Source organism: Molossus molossus, unplaced genomic scaffold (genome assembly GCF_014108415.1).
Source record: "Molossus molossus isolate mMolMol1 unplaced genomic scaffold, mMolMol1.p scaffold_m16_p_10, whole genome shotgun sequence".
NCBI classification, from domain to species: domain Eukaryota; kingdom Metazoa; phylum Chordata; class Mammalia; order Chiroptera; family Molossidae; genus Molossus; species Molossus molossus.
Window position 1 is genome coordinate 52,043,577 of NW_023425345.1, and position 16,594 is coordinate 52,060,170.

Below are 16,594 nucleotides of genomic sequence, written 5' to 3' on the forward strand. Positions count from 1 at the left end.
AAAGAGAGAGATAATGAGAGAGAAAGAGAGGGAAAGAAACATCGATGTGAGGGAGACACATCAACTGGTTGCATGTGTTGCCTCCTGCATGACCCACACCGGGGCCAGGGATCAAAGGCAACCCAGGTACGTTCCTTGACTGGGAATGAAACTGGAGACCCTTAGGTCTGAAGGCCGACGTTCTAACTGCTGAGCCAAACCGGTTAGGGCTAAAGGAGGTGAATGAAAGTCTGAAGCAGTTATAAAAATGTCTAGAGAAAGATATTAACCTTAAATAAAAAATTAGACATTAGAACTCAGAAAGAAAACAGGAACCTGCAGTGATTAGAATAAAGAATGTGTACCTCATCTTATTCACCTAATAGATAAATGGGTTATTACTCACTTCCTAAAAGACCTCCCTGGCCAGTGTAGCTCTGTGGTTAGAGCATCAGCCTGGCCACCAAAGAGTTGTGGGTTCAATTCCCAATCAAGGACACAAACCTGGATTTAGGTTTGATCCCCGGCCCTGGTCAAGGTTGTTTCTCTCTCTCTCTCCCTCCCTTCCACTCTATCTAAAATAAATAAATAAATGGAAAAAATATCCTCAGGTGAGGATTAACAAAAAATAAATTTAAAAAAGACTCCATACAGTGCAAATAGTATAATAATACAGTAAATAATACACTAATTAAAAAAAATTTTTTTTCCTTTATTGATTTTTGAGAAAGAGAAAGTGAGAGAGAGAGAGAGAGAGAGATACATAGATAAGAAAGAACATCGATTGGCCACCTCCTGCATGCTCCCCACTGGGGATCTGGCCCACAACCAGGGCATGTGTCCTGACCAGGAATCAAACCACAACCTCTTGGTGCATGGGTCAACACTCAACCACTGATCCACACCAGCCGGACTACACTGATATAGTTTAAATAGCACATTCCCTTATAATTGACATTAATTCAATTGAAATTTTAAATTCACATGTAACTTAAATCTCTGAGTTTGAGAAGACAAATGTTAGTTGTAGTTTCCAAGGTAACTATGTTCATAAGGAATAACACAGAATAGATCTGAAAGTAAATAGGAAAGTTGAAAAATAAAAAAAAAAGGAAGACATGGAAATAGATGGATATTTAAACTAAAAGGTAAAATATAAGGTCATTAAAAGAAGCAAAAAAAAAAAGAAAGAATGTATTAATAATATGGAGGGCAGGTCCAGCCATTGTGGCTCAGTGGTTGAGCATTGACCCATGCATCAAGAGGTCACCGGTTTGATTCCCAGTCAGGGCACATGCCCAAGTTGTGGGCCAGATTCCCAGTGGGGGCATGCAGGAGGTGGCCAATCGATGTTCTCTCTCATTAATGTTTCTATCTCTCTCTCCCTCTCCTTTCCTCTAACATCAATAAAGAAAAAGGAAAAAAACATATGGGGGGCAGGGTACCAAGGGCATTAATCTCACATTACATAGGTCATCTTTTCTAGCTCATTCCATTGTGCAGCGGTAGTAAGTTCTTCCTCATTTAAGCCTTGGAGTTCATACAATGAAACAAAAATTTAATCACAAACTTAGAATAAATATTCTAGTAGAAAAGTCTTAGCCCACAACTAAGGAAATAGAGCACTTTTAAGAGAAGGAGAAGAATCATTCAGGCATTACTCACTTCCATTCAAAGAATTAATGGGAAAATATCCTTGAGTGAGGATTACCCAAAAAATAAAATCATTTATGTGGGCAAACATTCTTATTGGGCCATAATATTGAACAGTCTTATTATTTACTAGACACATGTAGTGACTAGTACTCAATTCTTACAGTCCTGCAATGACCTCTTTCCTTTTATTTCCCAATAACTCCCTCCTAACTATCAAGTTTTTATACAGCAGATTCTTCTAGATGGAACCTATTACACTTCATGGGAACAGAACAGACAATCTTAAGTCAAATAGGTTGCTGTTCTACTCTCAGAAGAGCCTAAAATCTAAACATTCTCCTTCTCATATACCCTCACTCTAACAGAAACATTAAACTATTTATTTTAAATATCAACTGTCACATTGTTTAAAAGGTAAAATCCAATAAATTTTACTTCTAGGAATATATCTTACAGATCTATGCAAAAAAATGATGATGATGCATGTTCAAATGGATTTAACCCAAATGGCATCCATAGGGAATGGCCCGTTTTTGCTTTATTAATATCACCCAAGGATATACTTTTTTTTTTTTAATCCTCACCCAAGGACATTTTTCCATTTTTGTTCAGATAAAGTGGGAGGGAAAGAGAAAGAGAAAAACATCAACATGAAAGGGACACATCGAGTGGCTGCCTCTTGCATAACCCCAACCAGGGCCGGGGAAAAACTGCAACTGAGGTACGTGCCCTTAGCAGGAACTGAATCCAGGTCTCTCTGGACCACAGGCCAATGCTCTAACCACTGAGCAAAACCAGCCAGGGCAGGATATACTTATTTGAGAGACAAAAAACATCATGTGAAAGAGAACATTGATTGGTTGCCTTCCATATGTGCCCCGACTGGGCGTCTAACCACAACCCAGATATGTGCCCTAACCAGGAATCGAACAGACACCTTTCATTATATGGGCAGACACTCCAACCAACTGAGCCACACCAGCCAGGGCATGGGAATGGCCTTTTTTTCTTTGTAATAAAGAATGATGTGTATCCCTGGCTGGTTTGGCTCAGCGGTTAGAGTGTTGGCCTGCGGTGCAGAGAGACCCGGGTTTGGTTCCCGCTAAGGGCATGTACCTCGGTTGCAGTTTGTCCCCAGCCCTGGTTGGGTCGTGCGGGTGGCAGCCACTCAATGTCCCTTTCATGTCAATGTTTCTCTCTCTCTCTCCCTCCTACTCTATCTGAACAAAAAATGGACTCGGGTGAGGATAAGAAAAAAAAAAGAATGATGTATAACTAAAAATTCTAATATAAAATTATGTTTAAGATATGTTACATAAATATAAAACTCAAAATTGCAAATCATTAGTATTATATGAGCCCATCTCAGTATTTGTGTGTATGAGAGAGAGAGAGAGAGAGAGAGAGAGAGAGATGGATGGGGAGTTATTTTTCAATGATGACCTCTATGGAGTGGAACAAGGGGGAAAGTTGTAAGTTATACCCTTCTTTATTGTTTGAATTTATCACTGTGCACATGACTTTCATAATGAAAAGGTTAGTTTTAAATTTTCATTTAATTGAAAGGATAGTTTAAAAAAATAAATAAATAATTGAAAGGATAGTTAACAGATGCAACTTTTAAATGAAGTTGAATAATCACAATGTTCTATCACTAGACTAATTCTTACCAATTATATAGTATTGACACTACAAATATTTTCTGGAGCTAAAGAAAGCCTAAGAGATCTTCTGGATAATTTAAGGATCTGTGATTACAAGCTTGTATAAATTCATTCCTATAAATTTGAAGACTACGTACTCTTTAAAAACCCCTAACTCCAAAATTAATAAGTGTAAATTTACAGAAAATATATTAATAGAACTCTATGTATCATTTGTAGTAAACAAGAGTCACAGAGTTAGATTTAGAAGAGATCTTAAAAGTCATCTAGTCGAACCCTCCTAGCCTAACATTATTCAGACAGAATAGAAATAAAACAAAACCAACACAATAGAAGCCTGCTGAGAGCTGACTTCCCTGAAGCTGAGAACCAGGCTAGGAACAGAGTATAACTAGAAATATCCCCCTAAAACAGAGACATCTGGTAATCATTCACTAAAAAAATATTTTGGCCTAAGATGTCAAGTTGCCCAGGTCAGTTCTAAACAAGTTAGTTGACTTATTTTCTAGTTTCAAAGTTTTCAATTTGTTTCCAGTCAAAAGAAATGAACCATGTTGCAAGTTGATTTTAATGAACAAAAATCTCTGTATAAAAACATTTAAACATTATCAAATGCTTTAAAAACACACACAGACCCAAATCCAATACATAATCTTTGAACATTATCTTTTTTTCACCTCAACATATGTGTAAAGGGATTTCTGGATAAAACTTTACATGTGAAATAAAAAGACCGACAGTCTTACACATGTAAACACACGATCATTCTTTAAGAAAGAACAAAAATATATGGTAAGAATGTGAATGGAATCAGAAGGAATTTCTTATAAACCTTAAATAAAAGAACACTACACAAGTGAAAGAACTTCTTATACCCAGAGAAAATGCAGAGATGGGAAAGAGAAAGGGGGGTTAGTTTATCTCATTAATAAATAGTTTGAGATGGTCATTCAAGAACAGTGAATTTTGGGAGTTGCAGAATATCCCTAGTTTCCACCACCTCGAATTCTGTGATCTGATAACTGATGATGCTTACAAAGGACCTATGTTTTCACTTTTTGTAAGTTTTGATTTGTTCATCATTATTTATGTGTGGTTTTTCCCCTTCAGTGGTTAAATATGCAGTTCTTACTCAGTGCTATGTCCTGTTCACTGGAAGAGCCACAGTAGGAAATGATGGCAAGCACAGAGTACTGCAAGGGTGGCAGCAGTGGGTGGCGATTAGTAAGAGCCAGACTGCCTGGGTTTGGACTTCAGCATCCCTGCCTGTTCGTTGCCCTTTACTCAGCAAGCTACTTAGCCACATTATCTCCATTTCCTCATCTTCAATTAGGGATTATTATTGCCTACTTCATATAGGATTAGTAAACGGATTTAAACAAGATAATCCATTAAAAGAATTTATCACACTGGCTGGCACAAATAAATGCTCCATAAATGTTAGCTAAAATTACTATTAGTCATAGTATAACAGAGGAATCAAAAGAAAAATTCTAGTCTATCTCAGTATTTCTCTTTGATGAGGTTTTCAGGGGCCAACTGTGGTACAAAGCCAGTTTATGTTCTATGCAAAAGAGACTGAGTATCTAGTCTTATGAATATAGATGTTCACTTTTTTATATTAGAAAAAAATTACATAGCTCCATATCACAAAATTTAACATCTTTCCATTAAACATCACACAATTCTCATCATCATTATGGCCTACATACACCCCAAATGATGTGGAGTTTCTATTGATATTCAACAACAACAGGGTCCAGAAAACTTAACTAAGAAACAGCTGCAGAAATGCATATTGGGCAGTAATCTGTGTGTGACACAAGAGCTTGGGCCAACACAGATGGCTGGGATTCTAACTCCATGGCCTGCATTACCTACTTCCCCCAACACACACACACACACACAAACACACACACACACACACAGTCAGATGGGTCAGGTTCCTGCGGACCTTCAAATCTCCATTTGCGACCCCTTCAAGAGGGGAGTTTCCAAGAGGTGAAGGAAGCAGCAGCCACTGAGGATGGAATGTCCCACACCTACTTCAGTATAATATGATAGCTATCATTGGTTTCTGCTGTTAAAAAAAAAAACAGAAAAGAAAGAGAGAATAATCTTTAGTCACCTTTAAAATACAGCAGGGAGAAAAAACTAGTTAGGTTCTTCTGAGAAAGAAAAAAAATAGAGCAGGGCAAAGAGCAGCACACTTATTAATTATCACAGAATACTCACAATAAATATGCATTATAAAAACAACATGCCTCAATCTCCTCATTTGTCCATAGAAGGTGAAAGGGAATGGCAGAGAATCATCAGTTACACTTTGTCTATTCTAATAATGACAAGAAGCCAATTCAAACTAAGGAACCACCTCTAATAATGTCACTTTCTCTACCTCAAAACAGTGGTTGATACCTTCCCTCTCCTCAAAGTATGAAAAAAAGTTCTTAAACTCCTTAGAAAATGGTGTTTGTCTTACTATTTTATTACCTTTCATTGTGTCCAGAATAAAACAGGCTTCTTCCTGAAAATTCTGTATCATCTGAAATAAAGCAAGAAAATTCGCTGATTATTAAAAATTTCGGTTTATTGTATTTATTTTGCTTATGTGGCTTTTTATTACATTAGATTTAAGTGATAAATCCTTTGTTTTCTCCCATTTAGGTTTTTTTTTAAAAAAATATGTTTTTATTGTTTTTTTAGTGAGAGAGAAACATCAATGTGAGAAACATGGATCAGCCACCTCCTGCAGGTCCCCTATTGGGGATTGAGCCCAAATCCCAGGCATGTGCCCTGACCAGGAATCGAAACCAGACCTCTCAGTCCAGGGCTGAGGCTCAATCCACTGAGCCACACCAGGGGGGCTCCCATTTAGTTTTTAAGTTCTAAAAGCTAAGTAGTCTAGAAAAATGATCTTAAAATTGTAGTCTGCAATTTCCTGGGTTAATCTCAAGACTTTCCATGCGGTACACAGACACTAAGAGGCCCATAAGGGAGAACTGACTTTTAATTCTCCAACTTCTATATCTACTCTTCTCTAAAACTGCCTCTTTAGTTTTCCTTTCCCACTTTCCCTTTTCACACTCCCTTTTCCCATTTTATAAAATACAGGAATGAGTTTCACCATCCTGGAATCCTACCCAAATGCATTGCCCTAGGGTATAAAAGCCTCCAGAATGCCCAAGTATAACTGCAAATGTAAACTCTAATGACTGGGTAACAAATTCTTTGTGGGGGTCACGGGTTACCAATTCTCTCCTTTCACCAGAATTGAAGTTACCTAATCACAAACTGTCAAGTGATATATGATTCAGAATAATTTTTGACAACATTACTATGTAATTCTTGGCACATAATGCAGAAGTTAAAAAAAAAAAAAATCCAGCAATGGTTTCATAACAAAACTCCATCCATTGCTGTTGGTCAATAAATGTGAATCAGGTTCCACAGCACTTAAATCTAGAGGAAAAACAAACAGATGAAATTTAATTCTATAGGCAGTATTCATCTATGAATTGTGTGTGGGATAGGGGGTAGGGAATCAAACAATACCATCCATTTCATTAACGGATTAACATAAATTTTTTCTTTTTATCCTCACCCGAGGACATTTTTGCATTTATCTTCAGAAAGAGCAGAAGGGAGGGAGGGAGAAAGAGGCAGAGAGAAACATCAATGTAAGAGAGACACATTGACTGGCTGCCACCTACACAACCCCAAACGGGGCCAGGGACGAACCGCAACCGAGGTATGTACCCTCAGCGGGAATTAAACCCGGGACTCTCTAGTCTGCGGGCCAACACTCTAACTGCTGAGTCAAACTGGCCAGGGCCTTATAAATGTTTAATAATTATTTATCAAAACACGTAATAAATTTATATTGTTTTAATCAAATGTATAATAGTGTTAATTCTATTCAGAAGAAATAATTTATCAATTTTACTGAAACAGGAGATCCGGTCAAGATGGCGGCGTAGGGAAACGCAGTATCTCGTTCTCCCACAACCACATCCAAGTTACAACAAAACTATAGAACAACCATCATCCAAAACCGCCTGAAATCAAGCTGAATGGAAGTCCTACAACTACGGAATTAAAAAAAAAAAGCAGCTACATCCAGACCGGTAGGAGGGGCGGCGGCGTGAGGGGTGGCGGTGGCGGTGCAACGGGCTGGTCCCACACCCAAGCGTGGTGGATAAAAATCAGGAGGCTCCCGCGGCTGGGAAGGTCCTTCTTGAGGACTGAGGGGTCCCCGTCCCACACCAGGTGCCCCGCTCAGGGTTCCAGTGCCAGGAAGAGAAGTCCCCATAACTTCTGGCTGGAAAAACCAGCAGAAACTGAGGCTCAGGGAAGCTGACCGGGCTGGAGCCCTAAAGGGCCCGCGCACGGACTGGTCGGACTCTCTCCCTCTAAGCTCGGAGGGGAGGCAGCTCGAGGGGCATCAGAGAAATACAGGGAAGAACTGAGCTGTTTGGCACTGGAGCGAGGGCTGGAGAGGGGGCATTCTCCTGGACAAACGTGCTGTAAGAGGCCTTTGTTCCTTTGGTGAGCCCTTCCCTGGGGCGGCAGACAGAAGCCATATCTGGGACTCCAGCAACCTGGCTCACACTGGTAGCCCCGCCCTGGTGACTCCCTGAGGCCCCGCCCCGCCCCATTCAACTTTCAAGCTCACCCAAGCTGTTGCCACTTGCTTAACCATAGGATTGGCCTGTCTTAGATCCTGCTTCAGGTTTTTCCTAAATTCTTTCAAATGAGCAACATCGGGTCTCAGCGAGCCCCATACCGCTCGTTAAGTAATACACAGAAACAAACACAGGGAGGCAGCCAAAATGAGGAGACGAAGAAACAGGTCCCAAATGAAAGAACAGAACAAAACCCCAAGAAAAGAACTAAGCGAAATGGAGATAAGCAACCTAACAGATGCTGAGTTCAAAATACTGCTTATAAGGATGCTCAATGAACTCAGTGAGGGCCTCAAGAGCATAAAAAAGGACCAGTCAGAAATGATCGCTGCACAGTTAGAAACGAAGGAGGCTTTAACTGAAATAAAGAATAATTTACATAGCTTCAATAATAGAGTACATAAATCCAAGGAGCAAACCATCGATTTGGAATATAAGGAAGCAAAAAAATGCCCAATCAGAACAGCAAAAAGAAAAAAGAATCCAAAAAATGAGGATAGTGTAAGGAGCCTCTGGGACAACTTCAAGCGTGCCAACATTCGCATCTTGGGGGTGCCAGAAGGAGAAGAGAGAGAACAAGAAATCGAAAACCTGTTTGAAACAATAATGGCAGAAAACTTTCCTAACTTGGTGAAGGAAAGAGACATACAAGTCCAGAAAGCACAGAGAGTCCCAAACAAGATGAACCCCAAGAGGCCCACACCAAGACACATCATCATCAAAATGCAAAAGGTTCAAGACAAAGAGAGAATCTTAAAAGCAGCAAGAGAAAGGCAGCTAGTTACCTACAAGGGAGTTCCCATTAGGCTGTCAGCTGATTTCTCAAAAGAAACTTTGCAGGCCAGAAGGGAGTGGCAAGAAATATTCAGAGTGATGAAAACCAAGAACCTACAACCAAAATTACTCTATCCTGCAAAGCTGTCATTTAGAATCGATGGACATATAAAAACTTTCCCAGACAAGAAAAAGTTAAAGGAGTTCATCACTACCAAACCGTTATTATATGAAATGATGAAGGGTCTTTTTAAAGAAAAAGATAAAATGTATGAACAAACAAAATGGCAATGAATACATATCTATCAACAATGGAATCTACAAACAAAATGAACAGGAAGAACAGGAACATTCTCATAGATACAGAGAACATTTTGTTGGTTGCCAGTTGGGAAGGGGGTTGGGGGAATGGATGAAAAAGGTGAAGGGATTAAGAAGCACAAATTCATTGCTAGACTGACAAACCTCAAAGGGAAAGGGGTTGGGGGGGTGGGAAGAAATAAACCAAAGAACTTATATGCATAACCAATGGACATGGACAATAGTTTGGGAAAAGGTGGGAGGGGGGCGGGAGTGGGGAGGAGGGGGTCAATGGGGGAAAAATGTGGAACATCTGTAATACATTTTACATCCAACAATAAAGATGTGGAAAAAAAAAAAAAAGAGAGAGAACTGTTCCCTCAAGCCAAATAAAAGGTGCAATTTAAACATAAAAAAAAAAAAAAAATTTTACTGAAACAAATTTTTCTGTTGCAACAAATTTTTGTTTCAACGAAATATGATAGAATAATTAATAAAAAATGTTCAAGCTCTGGTTGGTGTGGCTCAGTTGGTTGAACATCATCCCATGCACTGAGAGATCGCCAGTTAGAGTCCCAATCAGGGCACATGCCCAGTTGTAGGTGATCCCCAGTAGGGGGTGTGCAGGAGGCAACCAATGGATGGTTCTCGTTTGTTGATGCTTCTCTCTTTCTCCCTCCCTCTCCCTTCCTCTCTCTCTAAAATCAAAGAACATATTTAAAAGTTCCTTAATAAAAATGTTCAAACATAAAAATGTTATGCTAAAATTCTACACAGAAAGTAAATGGAAATATGAATTCAAGGAAATTATATACAATTATGCTAAAAAATATATTCATGCCCTGGAGCGTCGGCCTGCGGTCCAGAGAGACCCAGGTTCGGTTCCCGCTAACGGCACGTACCTCAGTTGCAGTTTGTCCTCGGCCTTGGTTGGGTCGTGTGGGTGGCAACCACTCGATATGTCCCTTTCACGTCAATGTTTCTCTCTCTCTCCCCCTCCCACTCTATCTAAACAAAATATCGAAAAATGTCCTCGGGTGAGGATTAAAAAAAAAAGTATATTCATGCCCAGTCAGTGTAGCTCAATGGTTGACCACTGACCAATTCACCAAGAGGTCACTGGTTCGATTCCCAGTCAGGGCACATGCCCAGGTTGTGAGCCAGATCCCCAGTGGGGTGTGTGCAGGAGGCAGCCAATTGATGTTCTCTCTCACTGATGTTTCTTTCTCTCTCCCCCGTCTTGTCTCTCTAAAATTATTCAAGAATATTTTAAAAGTATATTCACGTATTTTTTTAAAACAAATGATGGTATTAAATCACTCTTGTATTTAGGTTACATAGATAACAGAATAGTGAAGGAACCATTTCATTTTTTTTTTTTTCTAATCTTCACCTAAGGACATGATTAGAGAGGAAGAGAAAGAGAAACACTGATTGGTTGCCTTTCGTACATGCCCCAACTGGGGATGAATGTGCAACCCAGGTATGGGTCCTGACCAGGAACCAAACCAGCAACCTTTTGGTGCAGAGGATCACAATCAACCAACTGAGCCATCCAGCTGGGCAACCATTTCATTTTTTTTTTCTTTACTGATTTTAGAGAGAAAAGAAGGGAGAGGGAGAGAGAGATAGAAACATCGATAAGAGAGAACATCGATTGGCCGCCTCCTGCATGTCCCCCACTGGGGATTTGGCCCACAACCTGGGCATGTGCTCTGGCCAGGAACTGAACCAGCAACCTCTTGGTGCATGGGTCAACACTCAGCCAGTGAGCCACACCAGCCAGGCACCATTTCATTTTTAAATGTCATAAAATATGCCCAGAAATAACATCTTTTGCAACTTTATTTAAACTTAAGAGAAAAAATGTTAAGTCCCTAAAAATGTGCAAGGGGATACACGTTTTTAAAAAATTATTCTAGGAGGTAAGGAAGCAATAACATTTGATAACCTCTGGTCCAAAAAACAGAGCACTGTGCCCCAATAGAACTGCTCCTACTCCTGTCACATGCCCTGACAAATTCATTGTCATCTGGTGATCCAGCTGTTCTGGAAATCTACCTCATCACTAATGAGTACATGGATTCCTGTTGGCCCCTGCTTGTAGATCTGGCTGATCTGGCAAGGGGAAATGCTGAAAAGCTGAGCAATTTTTTCTGTCAGTTCAACAGCTGTCAATTCTTCCAGGTAGATGGCATGGTACACTGCAAAAGGGAGAGAGCAATAGCAGTCAGTACAAAGTTTATCTGCTCTTACAGGTAATCTGATCACTAGGAATGCCCACTTCTCTGAAGAACTAGGAGTCAAATCCTGAGTCCTGACTCAACCACTTGCTAGTGTATGACCTGGGGTAAGTTATTTAACACCTCTAAGCCTCATTTTCCTCACCTAAATGTGGGAGATAACAATAAGATCTGCAAAGAGGAGACACTAGTTGTAAAAATTTAAACATGTAATAAAGTGCTGAGAATATTGCTGACATGTATTAGGAACTCAATAAACGTCAGCTATTACCATTACTTCTACAAATGCTAAATCTGCTGTTTAATAAATAAATTCCTATCACACATGCTGGTAAGTCTTCTTTTTACTTTTTTCATATCTGTCCTGGCCTGTCCAGAATGACCTACCGAAGAAAGTACCATTTGAGTCTCCATCCTCATGCTTCTGCTGCTGTTGCTGCTGCTGTTGCTGCTGCTCCCTCAACTGCAAGGATTCCTGACAAACATAGATGGTTAGCCTTGGGCGCACCATCCTAAGGAGAAAAAAAAGCTGTTAGTCTTACATTTTTCATGGTAAGCACATTTTAAGGGAGACTTGTGTACTTACATTAATACTATAGAGCAAGGGTTAAAAATTGGCAGCCTAGGGGCCAACGCAGCTCATTTGCCATGTTTTATTAGCTCCCCACTATGTGTATGTGTGCGCATTTAACTGAATTCCTTCCAACAGAAGGTATCATATAAACCTCTGAATTTTTTACTTTTCTTCAAAAATCAGATGTGGTAATCCAAAGCCCTCACCTACAAGAAAACAATCCCTTGCATGGGGCATACATTCTTCAATACCCTCCAGACTTGACTGTCACTCATTTACATGTGGCCTCTGTCATCATCTGAGTTTACTTTTTTTTTTTTATTAATTTGTTTTTGTTACAGATGTTTCTCATTTTTCCCCCACTGACACCTTCCTCCCCTTCTTCCCCTGAGTTTTTTACTTTTGATGTGAAGGTTAGAAAAACAGATGTTCCTGCCTGGCTGGTGTTGCTCAGTGGTTGAGCGTCAACCCATGCACCAAGATGTCGTTGATTTGTTTCCCGGTCAGGGCACATGCCCAGGTTGTAGACCAAATCCCCTGTGGGGGGCATGCAGGAGGTGGCCAATTGATGTTCTCTCTCATCGATGTTTCTACCTCTCTCTCTCCTCCCTTTCTCTCTCTCTAAAATCAATAAAGAAAAAAAACAATAAAAAAAAGAAATACAGATGTTCCTCAACACATAGTGAGGTCATGTCCCTATAAACCCATCGTTAAGTTGAAAATATCATAAATCGAAAATGTATTTAATACAACTAACCTACCAAACACCATAGTTTAGCCTAGCCTACCTTAAGCATGATCAGAACACTTACATGAACCTACAGTTGGGCAAAATCATCTCACTGCCACTGCTCAGCATTACAGAGTATCATATCACTTATCACTAGAGCCTGGTAAAAGATCAAAATTCAATTTGAAGTACAGTTTCTAATGACTGCATATCACTTTCACATCGTCATAAAGTTGAACAATTCTAAGCTGAGCCATTATAAGTCAGGCACCATCTATATTCAAAATGTATGAGCCACTGTTTTGAGTCAGGTTCAAGATATACCTTTTATTTACAAGTACCAATATAGTAAACTGGAGAGTCTTATTTTCCTCATTATCTTCTAAATAGCCTAAGCCTTCTTTCTGTTCTTACTTCTTTGATGAAAGTATTCAATTACTACTTGATAATTACTACTTGATCTCATTATTTTATGGCTCCCTTCCTTCCTTCCTTCCTTCCTTCCTTCCTTCCTTCCTTCCTTCCTTCCTTCCTTCCTTCCTTCCTTCCTTCCTTCCTTCCTTCCTCTCTCTCTCCCTCCCTCCCTTCCCTCCCTCCCTCCCTTCAAATCCTCGTCTGAGGATATTTTTCTATTTATCTTCAGATAGAGAGAGGAGAGAAAGGGAGAGAGAAACATCAACATGAGAGGGAGATATCAAGTGGTTGCCTCCCACATGACCCCAACCAGGGATAGAGACAAACCACAACTGAGGTACGTGTGCCCTTGGCTGGACTTGAACCTGTGACTCATTGGTCCATGGGCCAATGCTCTACAGCTGAGCCAAACCAGCCAGGTCTATTTCTTTCTTTCTTTATTTATCCTTACCCTAGGACATTTTTGCATTTATCTTCAGATAGAGCAGGAGGGAGAGAGGGAGGAAGAGAGAGAGAGAAACATCGATGTGAGAGAGACACATCAACTGGTTACCACCCATACAACCCAACCAGGGCCAGGGACAAACTGCGACCGAGGTATGTGCCCTTAGCAGGAACCGAACCCGGGTCTCTCCGGACCGCGGGCCAACGCTCTAACCGCTCCGGTTTGGTTCAGCGGTTAGAGCATTGGCCCACAGTCCGGAGAGATCCGGGTTCGGTTCCCCCTAAGGGCACATACCTTGGTCGCAGTTTGTCCCTGGCCCTGGTTGGGTTGTGTGTGCAGGAGGCAGCCACTTGATGTGTCCCTTTCACATTGATGTTTGTTTCTCTTTCTCTTTCTCTTTCTCTCTCTCTCTCTCTCTCTCCCCCCCTCCCACTCTATCTGAACAAAAAATGAAAAAGAAAAAAATGTCCTCAGGTGAGGATATAAAAAACTTATTTTTTTCCATCACTGCTCCCTAGTTCTTAATGATCTTTAGATAATACATTTAAAAACTGAATGTCCATTCTTTTCCCCCAAGTCATTTACCCCTGACTTTCACCTCTTTCCTTAAAATTTTTCAAGATTATAGCCAACCTGATAACTATTGTGATATGCACAAACACAAATATTTCATAATCTGTTTCATTATTTAGTCACTGATTTTGTTCTAAGGCGTTGACCTGTTTGGTTTTCCAATAATATTTCTAGTACCTATTGGAAATTGGAAACCACCAACTGGGTCTATAAATCACTCTCTGTATTATAAATAATATTTGTAAGAAAACACTTAAGCAATTCCTACCCAAACTTAAGAATGATCTCTTCTCTAGCTAAAACTGAATTAGGGCCTTTAAATCTGTTGTTCCTTTAGCCTAGAAGGCTCTTCCCTCATATGACAGACCTCATACCTTCCAGTTAAAATAATCTCTCTTCCCATCCAAGTACTAACCAGGCCCAACCCTGCTTAGCTTGGAGATCAGATAAGATTAGTGTGTTCAGGATGGTATGGCTGTAGATAATTGATAATCCCTCCTCAGATAGATTGTTCCTAAGCAAATTCTAGGTACTCTATAGGTCACAACCTTGTTTTTGTTTTCCTTCAAAGCACTATCACTATCCAATATACTGTTTATGCCCTGTTTGGCTTCAGCAGTTAGAGTGTCGGCCCATGGACCAAAGGGTCACAGATTCAATTCCTGGACAGAGGCACGTACCTGGGTTGCAGGTTCAATCCCCAGCCCTAATCAAGGTTGTGTGGAAGGCAACCAACTAATACAACTCTCTCTCTCACGTCAATGTGTCTCTCTCTGTCTCTCCCTCTCTCCTTTCCATTCTATCTAAAATTCAATGGAAAAATATTCTCAGGTAAGGATTAACAAATTTAAAAAATACTGTTTATATGTCTTTATCTCTTCCTATTAGAAAGTAGTCTCCATGATATAGGCTACCCTGTTTATTTTGCTCACCAATGAATCTACAAAGCTTAATGGCTCATAATAGGGACAATAAATATTTATTGAGTGAAAAAAAACTACCTGAAAATAAAAAAATGAGATATCATGAAGAATTCCTTGAATCAAGTGTGAAAAAGGATATTTTTTATCTTTGTTTATTTGGTACATAGTTAGTATTCAAATACAATGTTTTGACAAGATGTATTTAGCTGTGCAATTAGTATCGTGAAGAGTCCCTGAATCCGAATCCATTTGAAATCCAACCTCACTGATATTTTAACACTAATCACATACCGGCCTTTTAATGCATTAAAAAGTCTGATTCCATCTGCAGGGCCACAGATTTGGATCACATCATCTCTAGTTAGTTTCAATAAATCTGCCCCTGAAATAAATATAAGAAAATGGGTGATAGAGGCAAAGACTCTCTACATTAATGACCACTAAAATGGGCTCTGCTACAAGGATACCTCATTACTACTATGTTACAGTCCATAATCTTCTGCATGGTATATAAGGCCCTCCATGACCTGGCCCCTGCTTCCACTCCCACCTCAATTTCCACCCAATTACTTCTGCACTTAACCCTATGCTTTCATCATACTGATGATGACTAATGAGAAGTTCTTCTCCTGCCTGAAATAACCTTCCACAGTCTGACCAACAGACTCCTCATTCTTCATGCATCACATATGCTCCCTAACCCCAGACCCTCTCCTAAATGCCTACCTTCATATCTATACATCATAACCGCTTGTTTATCCTTTGGGGGAGGGCTATTTTGATTTGATTTTTTTGATTCTAGAAGATGAATGATCAGGAAATATGCCTTATCCATCTGTGTATTCCTACCATACCTGGTACACCAAAGGTGTTAAATAAAAATGGAATGTACAAATAAAATACAAAATAGTGACATCAAGGGGAAAAGTTCAGACTACCTGCAAATGCTCCTTTATAAAATACTATATGGAATATACATTTTTAAAGTGTTATAAAGAATTAAAGTGAGTATAAACTGAGATCATTTTTTTTAAGTATTTCACAGCGTGCACACACACACACACACACACACCCCACTCGTATGGACACCAGGAAGCCTTGGAATGTAAAAGAATATCCCATGTTGGGGAAAGCAAAAGGACAAGCAAATTTAACCTGAGAAGTTTGTAAAAAGCCTTGTGAATGTAGAAAACCGGTTTCGATGCAACCACTGCTGAGCTTCCTGAGGTGTGGTTGTTGGCAAGAGGTTCTGAAAGAGAGTAAGCAATTTTTTTGATAACTAAACAGACTAAACGTCAAAAAGGCCAATGTTATATTATTAGGTAACACACAGCCAAACACTCAGACAGACCTAGTTTGCTTGGAAGTTGTTTATACACCAGTCTTCTTTCACTAACCATGTAACATACCCTTGGAATTCCATCTTTATCTTCCCCACTAGATTGTAAGTCCCTTAAATACAGGGGTCCTGCATTGCTTGTTTCATATCTCCAGTCCCTAACATAGTATGTGTTCATAGTAAAAATTCAATCAATATTTGTTTAATGAATGAATGAATAATTCTTAAAAGTTGGGCACTTCTACTGAACTGCAGAGTCATCAACATATTATCAGACATTACATTATGGCAAATC

At 39.7% G+C, this 16,594-nt stretch overlaps 1 protein-coding gene and 1 long non-coding RNA gene across 7 annotated transcripts in view; one reads left to right on the forward strand and one right to left on the reverse strand.

Moving 5' to 3' along the window:
• TFCP2 (transcription factor CP2) overlaps positions 1-16,594 on the reverse strand; it is a 73,801-nt gene that overhangs the window by 11,382 nt on the left and 45,825 nt on the right. Inside the window, exons 10-15 of one of the 6 annotated variants that reach the window (XR_004958411.1) lie at positions 16,116-16,209; positions 15,252-15,342; positions 11,689-11,813; positions 11,120-11,262; positions 5,793-5,844; positions 5,254-5,379 (exon numbers count right to left, since the gene is read on the reverse strand). Coding sequence is in view for 5 of the 6 variants with exons in the window: in XM_036253109.1 (XP_036109002.1) it covers positions 5,342-5,379; positions 5,793-5,844; positions 11,120-11,262; positions 11,689-11,813; positions 15,252-15,342; positions 16,116-16,209 (543 nt within the window). In the remaining variant the exon portion in view is untranslated. Of the gene's footprint in view, positions 1-3,711; positions 5,380-5,792; positions 5,845-11,119; positions 11,263-11,688; positions 11,814-15,251; positions 15,343-16,115; positions 16,210-16,594 lie in introns of those variants that run through there. The other 5 variants (XM_036253111.1, XM_036253109.1, XM_036253107.1 and 2 more) reach the window with 5 other exon arrangements.
• LOC118624683 lies at positions 7,375-11,791 on the forward strand. Its single transcript, XR_004958413.1, has 3 exons — positions 7,375-7,426; positions 11,317-11,408; positions 11,679-11,791. It is a non-coding gene; the product is annotated as an uncharacterized LOC118624683 (long non-coding RNA).